The sequence below is a fragment of the Microtus oregoni genome, unplaced genomic scaffold (assembly GCF_018167655.1).
Source record: "Microtus oregoni isolate MIOR12 unplaced genomic scaffold, Mior012 000005F_ref0000423, whole genome shotgun sequence".
Classification (NCBI taxonomy): Eukaryota; Metazoa; Chordata; class Mammalia; order Rodentia; family Cricetidae; genus Microtus; species Microtus oregoni.
In genome coordinates, this window is record NW_024543064.1 from 4770925 (window position 1) to 4792610 (window position 21686).

Below are 21686 nucleotides of genomic sequence, written 5' to 3' on the forward strand. Positions count from 1 at the left end.
CCACGTGCAGAACCCCTGAATTTCTGTGGAGAAGGCGTAGCAGCACTTTGCAGCTCTCCTGCCCCGGGTTTGCGAATCCACCCGGTGTGGCCATACTTCCAGGAGAGGCGTGCGAAGCTGCGGCCGGAATCCGGCGCATGTGCGGCGAGCCCGGGAGGGACTGTCTAGGCTAGCCGAGGTCGAGCGTTCCGAGCCCTGGATCCGCGACTGCAGCTTGGGACAGGCACCTATGACTCATCGGCTCCGCCGGTCACATGGACAACGTGACCAAAATAAAGTTTCAGTATTTTAAGCCGCTAGAAAAGGGGACAGAGAGATGCGAGGCGGGCGGGAGCGTAGGGCTGCCGCGGGGACGCAACGCCGGCCAGGGGGTGGGGACCGGACACCAGGAAGGGGCGGGGCCTGCCGTAGGGGGCGGGGCCTATTGGGAGGCGCGCTCCTCCCCCCGCGGCGGGCAGCGACGTCCGGACTCCCGGCCGAAGGGTTCGGGGACACCACGAGCACGCCTCGGCGCCTCGCGTCCTGTCCCCCAGAACCGCCCCCCGCCATCGCCGCAGGATGCGGGATCCCGGAGATCCGGCGTGTCCCCCACAGACACCGGGACCCCCACGCGCCGGCAGCGGCTTCCCCGGGAACGTCCTTCAGCTCCGGGAGCACGCGGGAAAAGCCCCAGCACGCCAATGAGCGAGCGCCTTCCTCATGACGGTCACGCTGGGGGGCGGGGCTTCCCACAGCCGTTCCCGAGTTCCGGGAACCCCCTTTGATTGGTCTGGACGGCTTGGGAAACACTATTGTGACGCCCAATCAAAACACTACGTCTCGGCCTCGAGGAAATATTCCGTGTCAGGCTCGTCCTGATTGGGCCGAGCTTGCGAGCTCTGGCCACTAGGAAGCTTTGTTTAGATCTGGAGGGCGGGTTTTCCTGGGAGTGGGTGGGGAGGGGGCGTTGATTCCAGACCAATCACATTAGTCGGTGCGGTGGTGCTCAGCCAATGGGCTGGGTGGATAGGACGCTCCTCCCGGAGAGTAGTGAGACCCCTGGTGCAGCCCGATTGGTCACAAGAGCCGTGATTGGCAGTCGCACTACCCAATGGGCGCTGTGCGTGGGCCGCGGGGCGGGGCCAGGGCGGGTGCGCGGCGGCGGCGGGGTGGCTGGGCCGGCGGCGGCGGCGGTACGAGGCGCGCGCTCGGGGTCCCGGTCGCGAGGAGGAGGAGGATGTGGCGCGCGGAGGGGAAATGGCTGCCGAAAACAAGCCGGAAGGTGAGAGCCGGAGCGCGAGGGCCCGGGGCTGTCAGGGTGGCGGAGGCACGGCGGGCCCGGGGCCGCGCCGGACATCCCGGGCATCGGCGGCGCGGGTCGCGAGCGCGGGGGCGCGGCGGGCGCGGGGAGGGCGCGGGTAGGGTGGGGGGGGCGGAGCGCGGCCGAGTCCTGAGGTGACTCGCGGGCCGGCCAAGCGCGGCGCCCCGCACCCAGCCCCGGGGGCGGCAGGCCGGGGCGGGGGGCGCGCGGGGCGGGGGCCGGGCCCAGGGAGGAGGAGGAGGAGCCGAGGCACCTCCCGCACCCGGCCCGGGGCATTCCCGCCGCGCCGGCCAGGGCGTGAGGGGGCCGCGGGGAGGAAAGTTTCCCGGGCCGCGGGGTCTCGCGGTCATCCGTGCCGGCGACCGTGGCGGCGTCAGGGCCGGACGTTCCCTTCCACAGCCCCCCTCGGGCTGCGAGGCGCCTCCTAGCGCCGGCGTGGGGGGTGTCCCCGCGCGGGTCCCCGCCAGGGGGCCCCCCTCGTGCCGAGCGCCCCTCGGCTGAGGCCCCGGGCGACCCCTCCCCCAGCAGGGCCGGGGGCCTCGTGCGGCCTCCCCGCCCCTCACGGCGTGCTCTTACACTCTTGCCCTTGCACCCTCACTGCCGGGAGGGTGGGGTCTCCACACTGCCTTGCCCTTTACCTTCGGTGACCCCGATCCTCGTCGAGCCCGGAGGGTTCCGTGCGAGCCTGTCCCCCTTTTCCGGGGAGTCTCGTGGGGCCGCGGAGCCTCGGCACGCCGGGTTTACCCTTCTTCGCCAGGACAAGGGGACTCGGGCTTACCCATGCTCTTCTTTCTTTGCTCGCCCAGTGGCTCGCGGGGCCCTGTGCAGCCCTGAAGTCATTCTCCATAGGAAGGCAGACACTTTTTCCAGATCTCCACTCTTCGCACACTTTCCTGGGTTAGGGTGAGCTCATTTCCTGAATACCCTTCGAGTTGCCCTCTTTCTCGTGGGGAAAACCGGACGCTCCAGTGCTCCTCTCCGCTGTCTGCCTCTCTCCTTGGAGTTCCCTGTCTGGGCCAGGGTGGGCGCCCCAGTAAGATGTAGGGCAGCCAGGGCTTTCGATGTGTCTACCACTTGAGTGAAAAGAAACCTCAGCGATTACTCCTTTCTCGAAGGAAAACAGGATCTATAGCTTCCCGTTCATTCTTGGATCTTAGGGGGCACCCTTCACCAATTAACACTACCCCACTGGGAGAAGGGTCATATGCCCTTGAATTTTGTGTTCTGATGCCTGTTTTCTGAGCAGTAAGAACCATACTTTATGCATCCCACTCAAGAAGTCTTTGAATCTTTCTTGGAAATAAACTTCCCACCCCCCCCCCCCTTTTTTTTTTTGAGAGAACTCATATCCTCCTTATGGCTTCTGTTTCCCAGTCAGCCATATTTAGTGAGCCTGTTACCTTGACTTTTTCTAATTTTTCTCAAATTGTATTCATGTTGGCTGGGTAAGGAGAAGCCATATGCCTTTCTATCCAGAATAGGGAGCGTAGACACCCTTGTCGCCCACATGCCATTTGAGAAGAGGTAGCTTGTGTGCTCCCTGTGGTACCAGAACCTTCCTTTGCCCTGGTATGTCTCTAGTGGGATCAAAACATTTCTTTGGATCTTGTACCTTTCAGGCAAAGGGGAAATGTCTCTCTTTTTTGCTGTTTTGGTTCTCTTTGGCATCACGGAGCTTGTGATGCCCTGCACAATTGTTTAAGATGCAAACCACTTGGTACATACATGCAGTCACATTCGTACATGGAGAGAGGAAGTTCGAAGGGTCAGGTGAAAGCTCTTTGCTCAGTGTGTGTGTGAACTGTTAGCATGCAAGCTTGTGTATTTATATATACATATCCAAATATGTTGTTGGTGACTTCAGGCTTAGAAGAATCAGAAGTATCTTTGATAAATGCCATTTGTTACCACTCCTTCAGTTGTCATTTGTATTGTACCGAATAAGCAGAATGCCACCCAGAGCAGTCACCACATCTCCAGTGTGGAGTGCTTGTCGATGAGTGCCCAGACTTTTCCATTTGGAATCTAGGGATGGTATTCTTGGCTTGATTCTGTGGAGAGTAAAAGTTGTTCTTGATTTTTTTTTTTTTAAACTGCAGTATAGGAGAAAGATTTCCCATGTTTTGGGAAAACGATAGGAAGTGAAGAAAAAGCTGCTTTTCCCTAATAGAACTGGGAACTGATGTCCTCAAGTATGTTCCTGTTGTATTTCAGCCAATGAAGTGAGAGACACCATGAAATTAGGAAAAGGTACCTTTGGAAAAGTGCTTGCCACTTCCTGGGAAGGTGGCAGGGTTTTTCCAGGTTCTTCTCTCTGGGGTTGGTGAGTGTTGAGAGTTCAGCAGCTCTGGCTCTGTTCAGGTGCCTCACTGCTCTGTCTCTTGCATTTCCCTCAGCAGTTAAGTCTTACTTGTGTGGAGCTTCACCCTGCATCCAGCTCTGTGCGTGTGCACACGTGCCTTTGCACACTTTCCTAGGAAGGGAGCCCTCTACCTTGATTTCCCAAGTAAGGAGATGTCTCAATTGACTTCTGGTTTTGCTTTTCAGCGTGGTACCCACCGCCAGAAAATAAAGCTTTTGGTCTGATTTTCCTGGGTGTGTCTGTGTGTCTTCTTCCCCTTTTAGGCTGTTTTCATCCTGTACCTCTCGTTAGCTTAGGGGGCTTGTTTGTTTCTAGGGGTGCTAGTGAGCCTTGGAAAAATGAAAAGTGGAATACCTGCTACGTATGTTGGCATAGATCCAGGAGAGTCATCTTGTTTCTGGTGCTGGCTCTTCTGTGCCCTTCTCCAGGCCACCAACTACCTTTGGGAGTTGTCCTGTCCAGCAGGGTGCCACACATGGGGACTGAGCAAGGTGAGGTAATGAAGGTCTAGCTGCTTGTCAAAGTTGGACGAGCAGGCACTTATGGTTTGGCTGGGCTCTGGGTGGTTGGGAATCAGTGCTTTCCTCCTGCCCTCTGCAGGATTTTCTCTTGCAGTTGGCCTGGTTACTGTGGTTTCCTTAGTCACTTTGCTTTTTTTTCCTTTGTATCTTTCTGTGCGAACGTGACTTCCCCTTCCATCTCTCATTCACCAGCATTTTGGGAAAGGCCAGATGATCTTTTTCTCTTGTCCCCTTGAAGACCTGATTCACCCTGTTTCTGGGAAATGTTGGGTTTCTACATCTCACCTTTCAGTGGATTCTGCATGTTGACTTGTGCACAGCAACCTCTTCTCAAGGTCAGATGGGGTCAGCTTTCCCTTTTCAAAAGACTAGCATCACTCTTGCTCTTGGAGGTGAGTTTATGTCATATTTAGCCACCTCTTCATTCTTTTCACTTTATCAAAAAATTGAATATTTTGTCTTGAGACAGGTCATGTTTTGTAGCTCAGGCTAGCCTAGAGTTTATTGTGTACAACAGTTTGGGCTTGAACTTGAGGATCAGTCCTCAGGCCTCAGCCTTCTGAATGCTGGAGTCATAAGCAGGGGGTGCCATGCCCTGCTCAGCCCCATTTTTTGATACTTTAGTTTTTATTTTTAGGCCCTGGTGATTTTGGCTTTTCCCCCTGAAATGGCCCTTTGGAGAATGAGGATGGAACAGTTTACCTTTGTTTACTAGGTGTTAGTCTGTGTGCCAGACGGATTTGAATTCTTTCTGATCTTGAGGTAGCCACTCTTGTGCCCGTTCCCTACACCCTGTTCATGACTTTGGCCCATCCTTATGTCCTGTTCGTGGCAGCTTGGAGAACACTCCCTTTGCATCTTATGGGAACAGGAATAGAAGAGGGTTCTCACATCCTTGGCTTCCTGCAGTTGTGCCTATTGAGTCTTTAGTGGCATCTCAGTGTCTGCTCTTTTGACATCATTGTCGTGTCTGCTCTCCTTCACTCAGCTATTCACTCTGGAACCCTTTCTTGGATGTTTGTTGTGTGCAAGGAGCTGCAGGGTTTAGTGACTTTTGCCTGAGACCATAGTGGATCTTGTTAGCCTTTTTTTTATAAATGACATGTTACTTTATCTATACTTGACTTTAATAAAGTTCTATAAACTTTTCTGATTTTAATTTTTGTGTGTTGTAATCTTATAAAAAAATCTTCAATAATGTGCGTTCTTGTGGAGCTTTTCCCTTCCATCCTGGAGGAATAGGGGTGGTGAAGATGTTAGAGGGTTTACTGGGAGAGGTGTTTTGCAGCTTTCCTCTAGGTTGTGGGGTTTGTGTTTGTGTGTGTGCACATATAAGAAAATAGTCACTTTTTTTTTTTTTTTTTTTTTTTGGTTTTTCGAGACAGGGTTTCTCCGTAGTTTTTTTGGTTCCTGTCCTGGAACTAGCTCTTGTAGACCAGGCTGGCCTCGAACTCACAGAGATCCGCCTGCCTCTGCCTCCCGAGTGCTGGGATTAAAGGCGTGCGCCACCATCGCCCGGCAAAAAATAGTCACTCTTAATGTGACTGTCTAGGTATAACTTTTAGGTAATTTAGATATGTGATCGGAATGTTTAGTATACATTAGAACAACAGCATTTCATACAGGTATTATATGCATGGAACATAGCATTTATACATAACAGATCATTTTTACATAAAGAGCTTTTAGAAAAGCATTATTTTCTAATGATCTCCTTGGTTCATGTATTAAGCACTGGATAAGACATCACTCTGTTTGCTGTTCAGTTATCTAAATCTAATGCCTAAGGTTGGCCACCACTCCAAGGCCAGAGCCGGTACAGTTACTAGCTGCTTATGTGACTTCCAATTCTTTATGCTGTTTGATAGTACTGTTATTTGTATCTTTCTTTTTTCCTAAAACCTGATTCTTTTTGCGTGCAGATGAGGTATACATCATGATATTGACATTGATCAAAGGTAATCTGAAGTGTGCTTATTTTCCTCTCCCAAGTCAGGTTTTCTCTCACAGAGGCTGTAGAAGCCATGTCTGTAGCTGTCACTCCTGTGGCAACCCATACAGTCTGTGGATGGCTGTCCCTTTGTCCACTGGTTCTTTTGTGGTGACAAGTGATAATGTATCTCTTTGCATTTCTATATTGCATGGCCCATCTTTAATATTTTGTATCTTATGGAGTCATCATACTTTGCTTATTATTCTGGGCAACTCAGGTTCTACCTCCTTTTCCTCTTCTGTGCCTGTAGACTAGGTGGATGGCATGGGATCTAAGTCCCAGCAAGGGGACAGAGGTGTGAGTGAAGTGCTGTCCTTCAGATTACTGAACGTCCCCGTGTAGGATTTTGGGAATTTGTTTTTGCTGAATTAATCTGGCTTTTTTCTGTCTCTGGTTAGATTGCAGTACAATTCTTTGGATATAGTTAGTAACTATACCAGTCATTGGGAACTTGTGTTTGCAGAAAATTGGGTCCCTCTCTTAGAACTCTTCTGCCTCACTCTGTGCTGTGTTGCAATCTGATGTATGGGGTGAGGGTAGAGGTGTTCTTATTCTTTGTCCACCTTACTTTAGGAAGGGGCGCCTGCCTGCCTGCCTGCCTGCTCACCCTCCTCTTTCTGTTCTGCTCAGGTTTAGGGTCAAGGCTTCCCAGACACAGTCATATCCTGTGTTTATGCCATTATGGGTGTAGTACTCTGTGCTTGTTAGCATTGCCATTAGAAGATGAAGATGGTCTGCCACTTTGTAGTATTTGTCATGTGTGAGGTTGTGTGTAGACATTCAACAACAGTCTCCTGTTCTCCATAGTAAATACCGCCCATCAGTGTGTTGAGGCACTATTTCCAGGTTCCCTTTCTCTGTTTTGAGAATTACTGCTTGCATGGGTCTCCTGTAAAAACTGGTAATGCTTTTTGAGCATTTTAAAAACCTAGTTCTTGACTTAAAAAGAAATACTATGTACCCCAGCGTGGAGAGATCAGCCAGTCACATTAATCTTCATTTTACTCTGTCTTAAGAGAAATGAACTTTAATTTTCAAATGGTTGACATAAGATGTAAGGACCAAGGTATCTTTTGTTTTAATGGTTCTTTTGTACTCATCCCAGTGTTCTGCTCATTATTGATATAGTTGCATGTTTTGTTGTACATGAGTCCTTTGCTCATTTAAGTCACTTTGCCCCCATTAGATTGAGCTAGGCCCCTCCCTGAAGCTGTTAGCACAGGGTGACTTTGAAGGAGGTGTCCTGGCCTGGACTGTCTTCTTCCCTCTGTTTTCTATAGGGTAGCTTTGCATGTATTGTGTTGTGCCTTTAAAGAAATGCCAAGATGGCAGTGCTTAGAGACAAAGTAAGTGACATTATGTTTTACTTCCTCCTACCAACCAAAATACCTCTCTTTACACCCCCCTCCCCCAGGAACATCCAGAAACAGTAACAGTAACAAAATAATCCCAAACAAAGCATCCTGTAGACTAGTTCTGATTGCTCCTGCTGTATTTAGTCTGGCTTTGGTGTTATGTATTCTGAATGGCCTTTACATCCTTTCTAGCAGACTGTGCAGCGTCTGTCCACTTTTCCTCATCAGCTACCACCTACCTAATGCCTTAATTTTTCTACTGTATTCCCACTTAATGTTTGCTGGCAACAGTCAATTATGGTGTCCTCTTAGGAGTTTTACATGTGTTGAGAATGGGGTGGAGACTGCCGTGACAGTGTGGACTCTTTGTCCATGTCAGTTGCACACTGTTGAAAAACCTAGCCAGTGTCTGTCAGGATGGAGAAACCTGGTATGTCAGCCTGTTTAATCTTCATTAGTAAGATTTGTTCCTATGTGATGCTTCCAGAATGCTCTCTTCATCACCATCTTTGTTCCTGCATGTTTCTCTGTCTTTCTATGTCTCTGTCTCTCTCTCTGGTGGGGGCAAAGTCTCACGTAGCCCAGGCTGGCCTTTAATATCACTGTGTAGTTGAGAATGACCTTGAGCTTCTGATCTGCCAACCAGGTTCTGGGATTGCAGATGTGCATTCATGGTTAGTTCGGAGATGCTCATTCAACTGAAAAAAAAAAAAAAAAACAACTCACACCCCTTGTTTCTATTTTTAAAAAATGTATTATAGTTTTCTCTTATCAGGGTTGGTTGAGACTGCCAAGAATTATTTCTGAAGTCAATTAACTAAGGAATTTCTGTCTTTGTAAATTTAGACTTGGTTTTAGTCCCTTTCTGAAGAGTCTGTTACCCCTTGATTTTTGAGGCAGTTGAATGTTAACCCTTTGGTGGAAATTATAAGAAATTGGTATGAAGTTTGAAATCATAGGAAGCACAAAGCTATAAGAGTGATAAAATCAGCAGTTAGTGATTAAGAAAACCTTAAGGTGGTAATTGGAAATGTAATTGATACTCTGAAACAGTCGACTGCCTGTTTCCACCACAGTTGGTGATGGCCTTGGTGATCTTAAAATGTGTTTCCCCCTTTTAGAAAGTACTTGAGATAAAATAGTTTTTAGTGAAGAAAATCTAAAGTTTGGTGGAAGTTCAGCAGAATGGAACATTTCAGAACTAAATTCTAGATAAGAATTTTTATTTCGAATCCACAAGGGGGTAGTGGTGTTCTACCAAAGATGCTTGTGGAAGTTGAGGTGATCGCCAGCATTCCAGATCTGTAGATAAAACTGGCATGTTTGCATTTTAACTTAATAAGATCTCCTTTTCAAAATGTTTATTGGCAGAATTGTTTATTGCTTAAATTAAAAAAAATCCATTTTGGTGAATGGCTATTTTAAGCTGTGCAGATGGTTAGTGAGACTGTCCTTGTTGTCTGTGCTTTGTAGAGGTCACAAAGGCTCTGAGGCCGCTGCTGTTTTCTAAGGATGTAATAATCTTAACATTAGGGATCTAGAATTGGTGCCTTAAGTGTCTTGAATAGAAGGGTTTTAGAAAATTGTATCTAAACTTTACAGAGTTTTTAGTTTAGTATTTTAGTTCTGCCCAAAGATGAAAAATGTGACTTCTCATTTCTAGCTGCTTAAATAGTCCTGAATGAATCAAAGTTTTGTGGTAGTAGTTTACGTTACATCATTCCATAAAAGCATCCTTTCCCTATCATAAAAATCTAAGCACTTCTGCAGGCTTGTGAGTTTTAGTGCTATGTTTAGAATTACTTATGATCAGTGTGTGTGGCAGAGCAAGCCAGTCTGCTCTTGTTGCTTTCACATGCTCTTTGTGGATGGTAGGCCACATGGTGGGAGAAAGGTTTTTTTTTTTTTTTAAGATTTATTGTATTATTTGTTTATATATGTGTGTGGCTGTGTGTGTATGCATGTAGGTACAAGAGATGTGAGCTGCCTATTGTGGATGCTGGGAACCCCATTTTTGTCCTCTGGAAGAACAGCAAGTGCTCTCCATTGCTAAGCCATCTCTTCAGCCCCAAGTGGGAAAACGGTTTATGATGGGGACGGAGATTAAATCCTGCTTATTTAAACACCTACACACACACACACACACACACACACACACGCACGCACACCCCTTTACAACGTGCTAGTACTAACTCTAATAACCTGAAATAGTTCACTCACTCATAAGCGGTGCTTGTCTGTGCCATATGCATGTCATTTCTGGGCTAAAGCTAAAATGATTTTTCTGTTGTCCTCTCCCTTCATTCTGAGCAGGGAAGGGCTGTTTTGTGAACCTTCTTTGTTAAGTGACTTTGGTGATTTAACATTCCAGAAGATAAATGCACACACACTTCCTTGTATCCCCCTGCTCTGAGAGCTGAGCTATGATGTCAGCATTTTCATTCATGAATTTTATGCTTCCATTTTTTGTTTTGTATTCCTAAACTGGCATATTTACAAATCATTTTACCACCAGTCAGTTCATAAGTCAACCATGAAAGATAGAAGATGAGATGTCACGGTTGTTTTGATACTGCTGTAGTTGCTTCTACTGGTCTGCAGCAGTTCAGTTTGGGCAGTGTTGCTGGCCAGACAGCTTGAGATCTAAGGCAGCAGTTTTAATTAGTTCATGGTTTTTGTGTAGAGCTATGTTGTGAACATATTGATATAAAATTTTTGTTCTTGCTAGAAGGTTAGAGCGCTTTGCTCTGTTTCCTTTGTTACAAAGGATATTTATTTTGTCATTTGCTGATTTGGAGGATTCTACTTCATTTCAAAGAGGTTAAGCCTGGGGATCAGATTATGTTCCTATTGGAATGCATTTGGACTTCTTTGAGCATTCAGTTACTCTTGAAAAATATCAAATGACTTGATTATTTTTATAGTTTTAACGTTTCTGTCTTTGATATGCTGATGTTGTGGAAGGCATAGCATTCCTTGAATTAGAGTCAGATTTCAGTTGTCTGTATTGTACACTCATGTAGTTGTGGACTGTAGCTTCTCCTTCAGGGAGGTTATTCCTTATAATTTAGCCCAGTGAATACAGTCTCGGAAAACTCTTACTCGAGTTTTCCTCTGTAGGGCCAAGGTGGAGGCTTCTGGCATTTTTCATGGCTGTGGCTGATGAATGGTTAGCTGTAAACAAGTTAATTTTTTTCTGCTTTCTTGAGTCTTCACTGACTTTCTGAATATTTAATTGCCAAGGACATTTAGAAATAGCAGTGTTACTTTCAGGCAGTACCGTTTTAGTTCAGTTCATGGTTAGAGTTGATGATCAGAACTGCAGTCATTTCTCTTGATACCCATCTTTCTCTTAAACTTGTGTGTGTGTGTGTGTGTGTGTGTGTGTGTGTGTATTGAACTCAGGCTTTGCCAATGTTATCTTATTATGGATTTTTAAAAATTAATTTTTGTTTTGTGTATTCATGTGTAAACCCTGATCATCACAGCTCACTTTTCAGATCCTATAGAGGTAAACAGTTTTGAAAATGACAGCATTCTACCATTAAATTCTCCTTTTTTTTAGGGTCAGCAGGATGACTTAGCAAATAAGGGTGCTTGCAACGGGAGCTGATGGACCAGGTCCCTGTAAAACATGTGATAGAAAGGGAATTGACTCCAGCAAGTTGTCCTCTGGCCTCCACATGCCTCCCACATATAAATAAAAAATTTAAGCAAACAATTAATGTATATGGAGATCAGATCAGAAGTTAGCTTTTGGTGTGGTGTCTTCCAGCTCTTTGGGAGCAGTTTTGTCATTTAGCCTGGAACTCACTGGCTAGAGTGGCAGGCCAGAAAGCCCCAAGGAGCCACCTGTATCTACTTCCCAGTGGTGGAAGTATGCTGGTGCACCCAGTTTTTTTTATGGGTACAAAAGCACTTTACTGACTGAACTGACCCCTGGGACAGCATTTTAATCCATGTGACAACTTATAGATACATCTAACTCCTTGTATCCTTAAACAGCTGGAGCTTCATGTGCCTTTATGTTGAACTGAGTTGTCTGATGATAACAGACTTATCTGTGAGCCAGGGTTTTTTTTTTTAAATTTATATTTTTTTGCTTATGTACTAAGGAGGAAGAAATTTCACTTCTGGAGATGCATTTGAAAGCACATATGACATTTTTTATTTTTCCTAAGAGTTGAAAGGTTTTTGTTTTTTTTTTTTTTTTGGTTTTTCGAGACAGGGTTTCTCTGTGGTTTTGGAGCCTGTCCTGGAACTAGCTCTTGTAGACCAGGCTGATCTCGAACTCACAGAAATCCGCCTGCCTCTGCCTCCCGAGTGCTGGGATTAAAGGCGTGCGCCACCACCGCCCGGCGAGTTGAAAGGTTTTGACATTAATAAAATGTAATATACAGTTACGAGATAGTATATCATTCTTATGTGCATATGATTGTGTATGTATATATATAAAATTTGTGTAAAAAATAATTGTATGAATATAACTTTCCCTCTTGAAATACTGGGAGTAAGACACAGGGCTCTGTGGATACTAACAAATACTCTACCACTCAACTACACCCCTGTCTTATTTGTAATGTTGAAGATAGGAATTTCTTCTATTCATTCATTCATTTATATATTTCTTTATAATAAGATGTCATTTTATTTTTTTAATTTATTTAATTTTATTTACATATTGCATTTAATTAATGCATTGGTAAGAGAGTATTAGATTCCCTGGAACTGGAGTTATTGACAGTTTTAATCTGCCATGTGGGTGCTGGCAATTTAACCCAGGTCCTTTGGGAGAGCATCCCTTGTGATTAACCACTGAGCCGTCTGTCCAGCCTGAATTATTTTTTATTTAAATTTTGTTCTTAAAATTTTAAATTTTATGTGTTTTGGTTTTCCTTGCATGTGTGTTTGTGTATGTACCAACTTCTGTGCCTGGGTGACCTTGGAAACCAGAAGAGTGCATTGGATCCCCGGAACTGTAGTTATATAGAGAGTTGTGAATACCATGAGGATGTGGGAATCAAACCTGGGTTCTCTGGAAGAACAGTCTGTGTTCTTAACCACTGAGCCATTTCTCCAGCCCTAGGGATTGTTTTTTAAAGTCTGTATTTTTAGTTATGTGTGTGTGTGTGCATGCGTGCACATGAGTGTGCACACAGGCTTACATGTATGAGAGTGCGTGCTGAGCCTTTGGAGGCCCAAAGAGGATGCTGGAACCTGCTGGAATTGGGGTTACAAGTGGTTGTGAGACACTGTCATGGTGCTGGGAACTAATCTAGAGTCCATTAAGAGCAGTGTTTGCTCTCAAGTACCTAGCCTAGCCAACTCTCTAGCCTCTAGCCCAGGCTCCCTCCCCTCCCCCCTTAAACATTTATTTATATGGTAGAGGGAGACATGGGTAGGTGAGGGGACAACTTGCTTGTTGTGGCTGGCCTTGAACTCACAGAAAACAGCCTTCCTCTGCCTTCCTCTGGGATTAAAGATGTGTGCCACCACCACCTAGCCTAGAATATTAGTTGAATAAAGTAAAAATGTGTTACCTTTGCTTGTGTTGTAGATTAATTGTTTAACTATGTCACGGTGTGTTACATCTTTTTAACTATATAAAGGTGTATTGCTTTTGTTTATGCTGCATTTGTTTAATTATGTAAAGTTGTGTTGCTGTTTTACCTTGCCTGCCTGAGGCACCTGAGTGGTCTAATAGAAAGCTGAACTGCCAATAGTTAGACAGGAAGGCTAGGCAAGGCTGGTGGGAAGAAAGGGGGGGGGGGGAGCCAGCCAGCCAGCCGGAATCAGGAAAGCAGGATAGACTGTATGGAGATGAGGTAAACGCGCCTCAGGGCAACACATAGAAGAACAGAAATGGTTAATTTAAGTTAAAGGAATAAAACCTAGCTAAAAACAAGCCTAAGTTAAGGTCAAACATTCATAGTTAAGAGTAAGTCTCCAAGTCATGATTTGGGGGCTAGATGTTTAAAGAAACCCTGCTACACTTGCTGAGCTCAAATTCTGGTCCATTGGGATTGGTGGAAAGTGCTTTACTGACTGACTGAACTATATTACTGGCCCCAAGAAAGAATTATTTAATGGTAAAATTTCATAATTTTCAAAACCGTGTAGCTCTGTAGGATTTCTGAAAAGTTGGGGACTGCAATGATTAGACCGCACTTACTGGACAGGCCTCATGGCATTGGCATTATTATCCTTGGCCTACCCTGAATCAACCCCAGAGGTTTTTAACAAAGTCCCTTTGGTTCCTGGGTAGTGCTGTTCTTCCTTCCTGAAAGTAGCTGGACTGATTGTGAACTGAGGAGCCCCACCAGCAGGCGTTTCTGCTGATTTTGCTGTTACTTTTGCGGCCAGGAGGTAGAAGCCTCTCTCTTTGGCCTCCTACCTCTTGTCTTTATCAGACAGTTCCCATCCATTTGTTATTTTTGACTCTGGCTCTTCTCATTGTGTCTTTCCCAGACTTCAGCTCTGTGACATGAGTTAGTTAATAATGATTGTGAGGAGATTGTCGTGATGTTGATATAAAGGGATGTCCTAGAAGTGACCTCTGAAAGTTCTACCCATTCTGTCCCATTCTAATCCCATTCTGATGATAAGAAAGTGAAGGTGGATATATATATCACTTTGCAGCTGCCTTGCTGATACTAGACTGCTCTGTGGAACCTGTCCTTTTGAAATGCCAATACCAGATCGAGAATAAATTTGTAGGCTCAAACCATGTGGGGAGTTTGAAGCATAGCCTTTGCTGTACCCCCTTTCTGCTTGCTGTTCATAGAGCCCCCCCATCGTATTTACAGTCAAGAAAGTAAAATATTGTAAGATTTTAATGAAGATGTCAACACTGAAACACTCAGTCTTCTTAGGTATCCTCTGTCTTTAGGTATGGATAAGGGTTTATAGTTTTGGAATATATATATATAAACTTCAGTTGAAGTCATATATATATGACTTCAGATATGTATGTTCAAGATAGTATTTATGTATTTATATTAATTTAACTATGTTTTTTGGAGTTGATTAAGTGTTATTAAATGTATTGATTGCCAGTAATTCAGTAAACACAGACTCTTCCTGTTAAACTCGTGGGTTGGGGAGTTGCCGTGGTCTACAGCAATCGATAGTATAGCGTTTTTACTTGGACACAATCCCCGGCTGGATTCTCCAGGTCGGCAGTTTCGGGAGGCCTTGAACATAATTCACTTTTTGAGTTTCTTTTATACTGAAAGATACAGGGGGGTAAGTTCAAGTTCCTGGTGTTCTTGTAAATATTCCTTGCCTTGTCCTTCCATCTCTACTGTTATGAAATATGCTGGCTGAGTTTGTTGGCTTTGACAAAGCTTTGTTGGAGGTTTCTTCCTCATTTAATTTTATTGATGGAAGCTGTTGTGCTAAAAAAGAAAGCTATCACAAGTGGAAAGGTGGTGAGTGGGTACTCAGAGCTTTTGAAGTACTTGTCTTTCTTTCTAGGGGTCCTCCAGAAATTGATCATAGATTACTTGACCGAATTTAGAGCCCAGAATTTACAGCAGGCATTTCAGTGGGAAGAGATATCTGTTTTCTGTACCAGTCACATTATTCTAGTGAACTATTGGTGCTTGTGCAAGTGTCCTCTGATGCAAGTGTGGTGATAGGATGACCTCTTAGCTTGTGAGCACACCCTGTCAGCTTTTGTCTGTCCTCTTGGTATTTGTAGTTCCTCTGCCCTCTGGTTATGCCATGCCATTACCTGCTCTGGTGCTCCAGTTGTAGGGACTGCTCTTTGTTACCTTCTGCACATCCTGCCAGTTCTACCCTGCAGAGGTTCCTTGCTCTTGCCATTTGGTGAAGAGGTAGAACTGTTGGTTCAGTAAAATAATAAAAACCTGTGGTCTTTCTGAGTGTTTTATTTTTTTTGATTTTTTTTGATTTTTTTTTCTTTTTTTTCTGAGTGTTTTAAAAGTAAGCAGTGATAAATGATAGGACAGTGTGCGTGGACTTACTACTTACTGCCACCAAATCATGTGTTCAAAAATGGCTACAACTGTAAATTGTGTGTTGGGTATATTTTACCACCTTTTAAAAGAAGAGAAAGCCGTGGTGATGTCTCATTTTTAAGCCTGTAATGCATTCTAGGTTAGGCAGCCAGGTCTTTATAGTGAGTTCCAGACCAGCCATACATAGTGAAGTCTTATCTCAAAACCAGTTAGCACAGTTTGGGTTGTAAGAAACCCAGCCACTTAGGACAGGCTAAGTGGGGGCAGATCTAGTCTGGAGCAGAGACTGAGTTTCTGGGACAGTTAGTGAAGCAGCAAGATAGTCTGGGACTGTCCCTGGTGTGTCTGCACTGGAGGTTTTCTCTAGAGACACTTGGGGCTGAGCTGGGATCCTGGTTTTCATGTCAAGGCCCTCATGCATGTCTTGACTCTGGTACTCACTGTCATCTCACTTCACCTTTGATGGCTCAGTAGATACAGAAATGCTCAAGACAGAATTAGACTGAAGCCTGCTTTGTGTCCATAGGTTAGATGTTTGTCCTGGTGGAGGTGGGCTAGGATGAGTGACCTGCTAGTTACATAGAGGGGTTAAGCAGAGAAGAGATTGTGAGAAGGGGTTATGGTGCTTGCAGGGGTCATGGCACCTTAAATTGACTCCACCAAGCAGTGTAAAAGATACTGTAGACTGGCAAGACAGCTTAGTGGATAAAGGTGTGTGCCACTAAGCCTGACCACCTGAATATGATCCCCTGAACCACATGGTAAAAGGAAAGAACCGACTTCCTGCAAGTCATCTTCTGATCTTCGCACAAAGGCACACATCACAAACAAACAAATAAATAAATGTAAGGAGGAATGTGCATTGTAGCTACAGATTGGAGATTGAGGGGCTTGGCCAACCATCCTTGGTGTATGAGAAATAAATCACTAGTGGGTGGGTGTTGTGACTATTCAAAGCTTGTGCTTTGAGTGTTCAAAATGGGACAACCAGCATATAGTGATTTGTGTATTCTTTGTCCTTGGGTGTTAAGGCAAGGTGTTTTGGGGGTGCGTGTCACCGTCAGCTGAGGTCTCATGGTTCGGATCTTTGGGTAGGCTTCATTTTCTTTCCCCTGGTTGTGGGCAATCAGCTTAGTGGTTGGTGTTCTGCATTCTTAGGTAAACCTGGAAGACATGCTGGAGAGATGGCTCTGCACTTGAGTGCTTGGGCTAGGGTTTGGTTCCCAGCATCCATGTTACATGGCTTACAACTGCCTGTGACTCCAGCTCTAGAAATCTGATGCCGCTAACCTCTGCACACATACATGTATATTCCTAATTAAAAATAGTGCCCGAGAATGGGTATGAGAAGAGCTCAGATGTCTTAGGGCCTGTGGCCACTTGTGTGCACCTCACTGGGTCTTTCCTTCACATCTCTTTACTGTCTCTTATCTCTTGCTTCTCCTGATTTCTCATAGCATTACCGAAAGCAAATTGAAGACTTTGAAAGAACACTTTGGAAGACTGTAAGGGGTGGAGAGCCTGTGAACTTTCTACATCTAGAGGGGTTTAGCAATTGATGTTTCCTAGTGTTGACCTTGAGTAGATTGTATGCAGGGAAGCATTGCTCAGTATTGTGCCCTGCTTAAAAGGTGGAAGTGTAAGGAGTCTCAGTAGTTAAAAGGAATTGGTTCTGTGTGTGTGTTTGTGTGTGTGTTTCTTTTTCCTTTTTTGAGATACAGTCTCGGGGAGCCGAGGCTGTCCTAGAACTCTGTATATAAATGAGGCTGGCTTCGAACTCCTGATCTTCCTACCTCTACTTCCTAAATGCTGGAATTAAAAGTGTCGCTACACCGGCTTGATTCCTTTAAAAAAAACAACTTTGTTAAGGTAGACTTCATATATCATCACATAGACTTGATGGCCATTTTTGTTCTTTGGTATATTAACAATCATGCTGATGTCTCCAATGCATAAATCCACAGCATTCTCATCACTCCAGAAAGAAAAATCTGCTCACATAGACTTGATGGCCATTTTTGTTCTTTGGTATATTAACAATCATGCTGATGTCTCCAATGCATAAATCCACAGCATTCTCATCACTCCAGAAAGAAAAATCTGCTAAAATCAAAGCACACTGCGTATATGTATGAAAATGTCACAAGGGAATCCAGCATTTTGTACAGTAATACAAATAATATTTTGTATATTTTTTGAGACATTCTGTGTTTTATGACTTGGGCAGTTACTAATCTGCCTCCTGTCTTGGTGTGTTTGTTCTGGACTCTGTTTTGTGTTGTGTGGCTGTCAAGTTTCTGTTGGGATGATACTCTGAAGTTTATGTTTCTGGGTGTCACATACCCTATAAGTAATTGTCTGCCACATCCTGAGGGTCTGTTCATCAGTAAGTGAGCATGTATGTTTCTTGTTAGGAATTGCAGCTGGGAACCTGGGAAAAGTTTGGTGTAGGCATGTTTTCTCTTCTCTTGAGTAGCGTGCCTAAAGGGGAAGTGCTGTTTTACAGTTTACTCTGCTTTTAACCTGGATTCTCTGCACTGTGGCTGCTCTCCTGGTGCTCCCACCAGCAGAGCTGAAGATTCTGGTTTCTCCTCTTGCTAACACTTGGCTACTGATTGCCCATCTTTGTTACTTTTGCTGTTCTTACAGATGGGAGTTGACAGTCATTGTAGTTTTAATTTGTATTTCCCTGATTACTGATGATGGTGTCTGTTCATAGGTATTGGTTGTATGTATGTCTGCCTGATTTATTTTTTTGTAGAGTCAGGTTTTTTTTTCCTGCTGAATTGTAAGTTTTTTGTCTATATTTTTAATAACAGTTCTTAACCAGATCTTTTCCTCTACTTAGTGGGCTGTCTTTTTATCTTCTTGATTGTCTGTTGAAGTATAGAACTTTGCAAGTTGATAAGGTGCTATCTATCAGTTGGTGTCGCAGTTAGGAAACCATGGCCTCATTCAGGGTTATGAAACCCTACATCCATCCTTTCTTAAATTTGTAGCATTAGCTCTCATGTTTAGATCTCTGGTTCATTTTCATGTCATTTTTTGTTTGTGGTGTGAGGTAGACTTCTAGTTCTTTGTGGATGTCCATTTGCCAGTTGTGTAGTACTGTTGCTGAAAAACACTGTTCTTTCCTCCTTGAAGGGTCTTACCCTTGTTGAAAGTGGTTTGACTGTCAATGTGAAGGTTTTTTTTCTGGCGCATCAGCCCTCATTTGCTCTCCCTACACATGTTTGTCCTGTAACTAGAGCTTTATGAGACGGCATTTGTTTTGTTTTGAGGGACGTTTTGATGTACTTCAGGTTGGCCTCTGCAATCCTACTGCTTCAGCATCCTGAGTGCTGGGTTTGCAAGCCTCCAGCTGTGTTCTTTTTTAGGATTGCTTTGGCTATAACACATTCCTGTGTTTATTTGAATATTAGAATCAACTTTCCAGTTTCTAAAGAAAATGCAATTGAGATTATGTTAAATCTGTATCTATTTGGGGAGTTAAAATCCTGCTGATGGATCTGCCTGTATGCTTTGTAACTCCTGCTTAGCTCAGGAAGTGGAGCATCTCACCTTATAAGCATACTGCTACCTGAATTTATCAAGGCAATGAGCTGTCTTTGCAGAGTATTCGACAGCAAGCAGCTGTGCTACAGCCTGTGTGTTCCTTTGATCTGAAAGTTTGTTGGTAGTTTGCCTCTATAGGAAAAAAATTGGCGTTCTGGTTAATAAAGAACATATTGTGTGTGTGTGTGTGTGTGTGTGTGTTTATGTCTAATTATTGGAGGTGGAACGTTGTTGGAGGCAGAGGATATTCTTGTATTTACTGTGGGGCATGTGTTACTGTTCTTTTGAGTGAAGTCATTTACTCAGCAGATAATAACAGTGTCTGTGCAAAGCTCAGGAAAGGACAGACAGCCTCCATTCCTGCCCTCACAGAGCAAATGGAGGTGGTGGGAGGAATGGGGGGAGCTTGATATTAGTCAAGTTGTCATGTGAACTACAGGTGGGATTCAGTGCTCTCAAGGCAGATGTAATATAGAATGAAGGCTAACCTGAGAGGGTGAAGGCTTTTGGAGAAAACTTTAGAGAGCTTGTGTAGCATAACTGTGGAAAGAATTATAGAAAGAGTTCCGGGTGACCAGATGGGCTGGTATTTTAGATATGTAGAGATTTTTGGGTTATATTCTGACCCTGTAACTTTTAAAGTTTATTTTTGTTTTCATTAGAAGAGGAGAATCGATTGGATAAAATTGGTTCTCCTTTAAGGAACTAATGAAGCCTCTTTGGCTCCACTTTACACATAGCTCAGCTACACACACACACCATGTTGAAGTTTTCAGATTATGATTGTGTGGGGGATCTGTACTTTGTCACGGCTATAGACAAGGACACATCTAGTTTTGATCTAGAAGGGTGCCCCTTCCCCAGAATGCATGTGAGCCCCCAGCTCACATGTGCTTGATTGATGGCTCTTACCTGTCTGACTCTGGGTTTCTGTTTAGATGAGACTCATATACGCCTTCTTGGCTTCTCCTCTATCCACACTGGCTATCAGCATGCCACAACACTCTGCTTTTCTGTTCACAGCCTTGGAGTTGCTTTGCTCACTCTTCTTTTTCCTCAGTTACATACATATTTCTGGAGGATGGGTGTGAGTATCTGGATTTCATGTCATTTGTTGAGAAATAAGCTGATGAACAAAGCAGGGATGATCAGTGTCTAGAGAAAACCATGCCTGACAAGAACTCTTGATAGTGTTTGATTGAAGAAAGAGCTAGTGGGACTTAGTATGCGCACATGCTCTCTCATACACACAAACATACACACACTGTATAAGCGAATGAATGTAGGCCTTGATAGAAGATGCCTCCTAAATTTTGAACCACATCTACTAGCAGCTTGGAGAGGCCAAAGTGAGACGTGAGTGCAAGAGAAAGATGATGCAAAAGTATGTGCACACATAGCCACACTGGAAATGTGGGCCCAAGGTTTAATCCAGCATATTTTGTTTCTTCATGGCATTGTCAGACAGCAAGGGGACTTTGCCATTAAAATTCATGGCAGGCAGTCTTGGCACAGGGCGATGTGGAAAATGGTGAGTTCATTTGGAGGTTTCTGCGGAATCATAAACTCCATAGAAGCCATAGCCTTGCTGGACTGATTCAGTGTTGAGTCCCTCCATCCAGAGCAGTAGCTGCAATTTGATTGGATAGAGTGAATGATTGCAAAAGAATTAGGAAAACTCTGTGTAGTGCTTGAGGTAGCCATGGGGAAAGAGAAGGCATTTGACGGTAGAAAGGGGAAGAGAATAAACAGTGGCTGGGAATGAATGGCCAGAGAGACAGCTGCACAGAAAGCGAGGTCACTGTGTATGAGGCTTGGGAATGGGTCATAGTTGTCATGTTGCTGTCAGAGCAGAAGAGAAGAGAGGAGTAGAGAGAGATAGGTGAGTGATACTTTGGAGAATTTTAGTGGCAGGGCTGGAGAGGTGGTTCAGTGGTTAAGAGCACTGGCTGCGCTTGTAGAGGACCCAGGTGTTTCTCAATACCTACACGGTAGACAGATCACAGCCTTCTGAAATGCCAGTTCCAGGAATCTGACGCCCTTTTTAGGCCTCTGAATGCATCAGGCACATAAGTGGTGCACAGACTCAAATGAGGGCCAAACACTCATTAAAAAAATGAATTTTGGTGGTGAATGCAGATTATCCAAGGAAATGATAGTGTAATGGTTGTTTAAGGAGATAAACAAAAACGGGGCAGCCGTACCTGTTGGGCTGTGGCCGTATAGTTAATCTACGGACCACAAACTGCCGCTTAGAACATGACAGCTATTACCCTAAGGTTCTTTGTGGGTCTGAAGTTCAGAAGGGTGTGGCTAAGTGGTGCCTAGGGCCTCGTGAACCTATCAGCCACTTCGGTGTTAGTCAGGGCTGGGCTCTCATGGGGAAGGATCAGCTTCCAAGCTCCCAGGGTCATCTAAGGATTCACTTAGTGGGAGGCTACCCTCATTCCTGTTAATGAGCCTCTCCCAATTGGCATTTTCCTCTACCAGCCAATGAAGAAGAGCCTGGGTAGCAAGATGATAGAAGTCACGATCTGTTTCACCCAGGAAACAAAAGCTGTACTGGTGTAAAGCAAGTACACTCAAGGCTTAAGACTGTATGAAGATGTCAACATCAG

At 44.7% G+C, this 21686-nt stretch overlaps 1 protein-coding gene across 13 annotated transcripts in view; it reads left to right on the forward strand.

Moving 5' to 3' along the window:
- Positions 1-1104: 1104 nt before the first annotated feature.
- The window catches only part of LOC121447907 (calmodulin-binding transcription activator 1), an 829155-nt gene continuing 808573 nt past the window's right edge, over positions 1105-21686 (forward strand). For 4 of the 13 annotated variants that reach the window (XM_041651176.1, XM_041651177.1, XM_041651184.1 and 1 more), the window contains exon 1: positions 1106-1261. In XM_041651176.1, coding sequence (XP_041507110.1) covers positions 1217-1261 — 45 coding nt within the window. In that variant the 5' untranslated portion in view covers positions 1106-1216. Of the gene's footprint in view, positions 1262-21686 lie in introns of all 13 variants that reach the window. The other 9 variants (XR_005974311.1, XR_005974310.1, XR_005974312.1 and 6 more) reach the window with 4 other exon arrangements.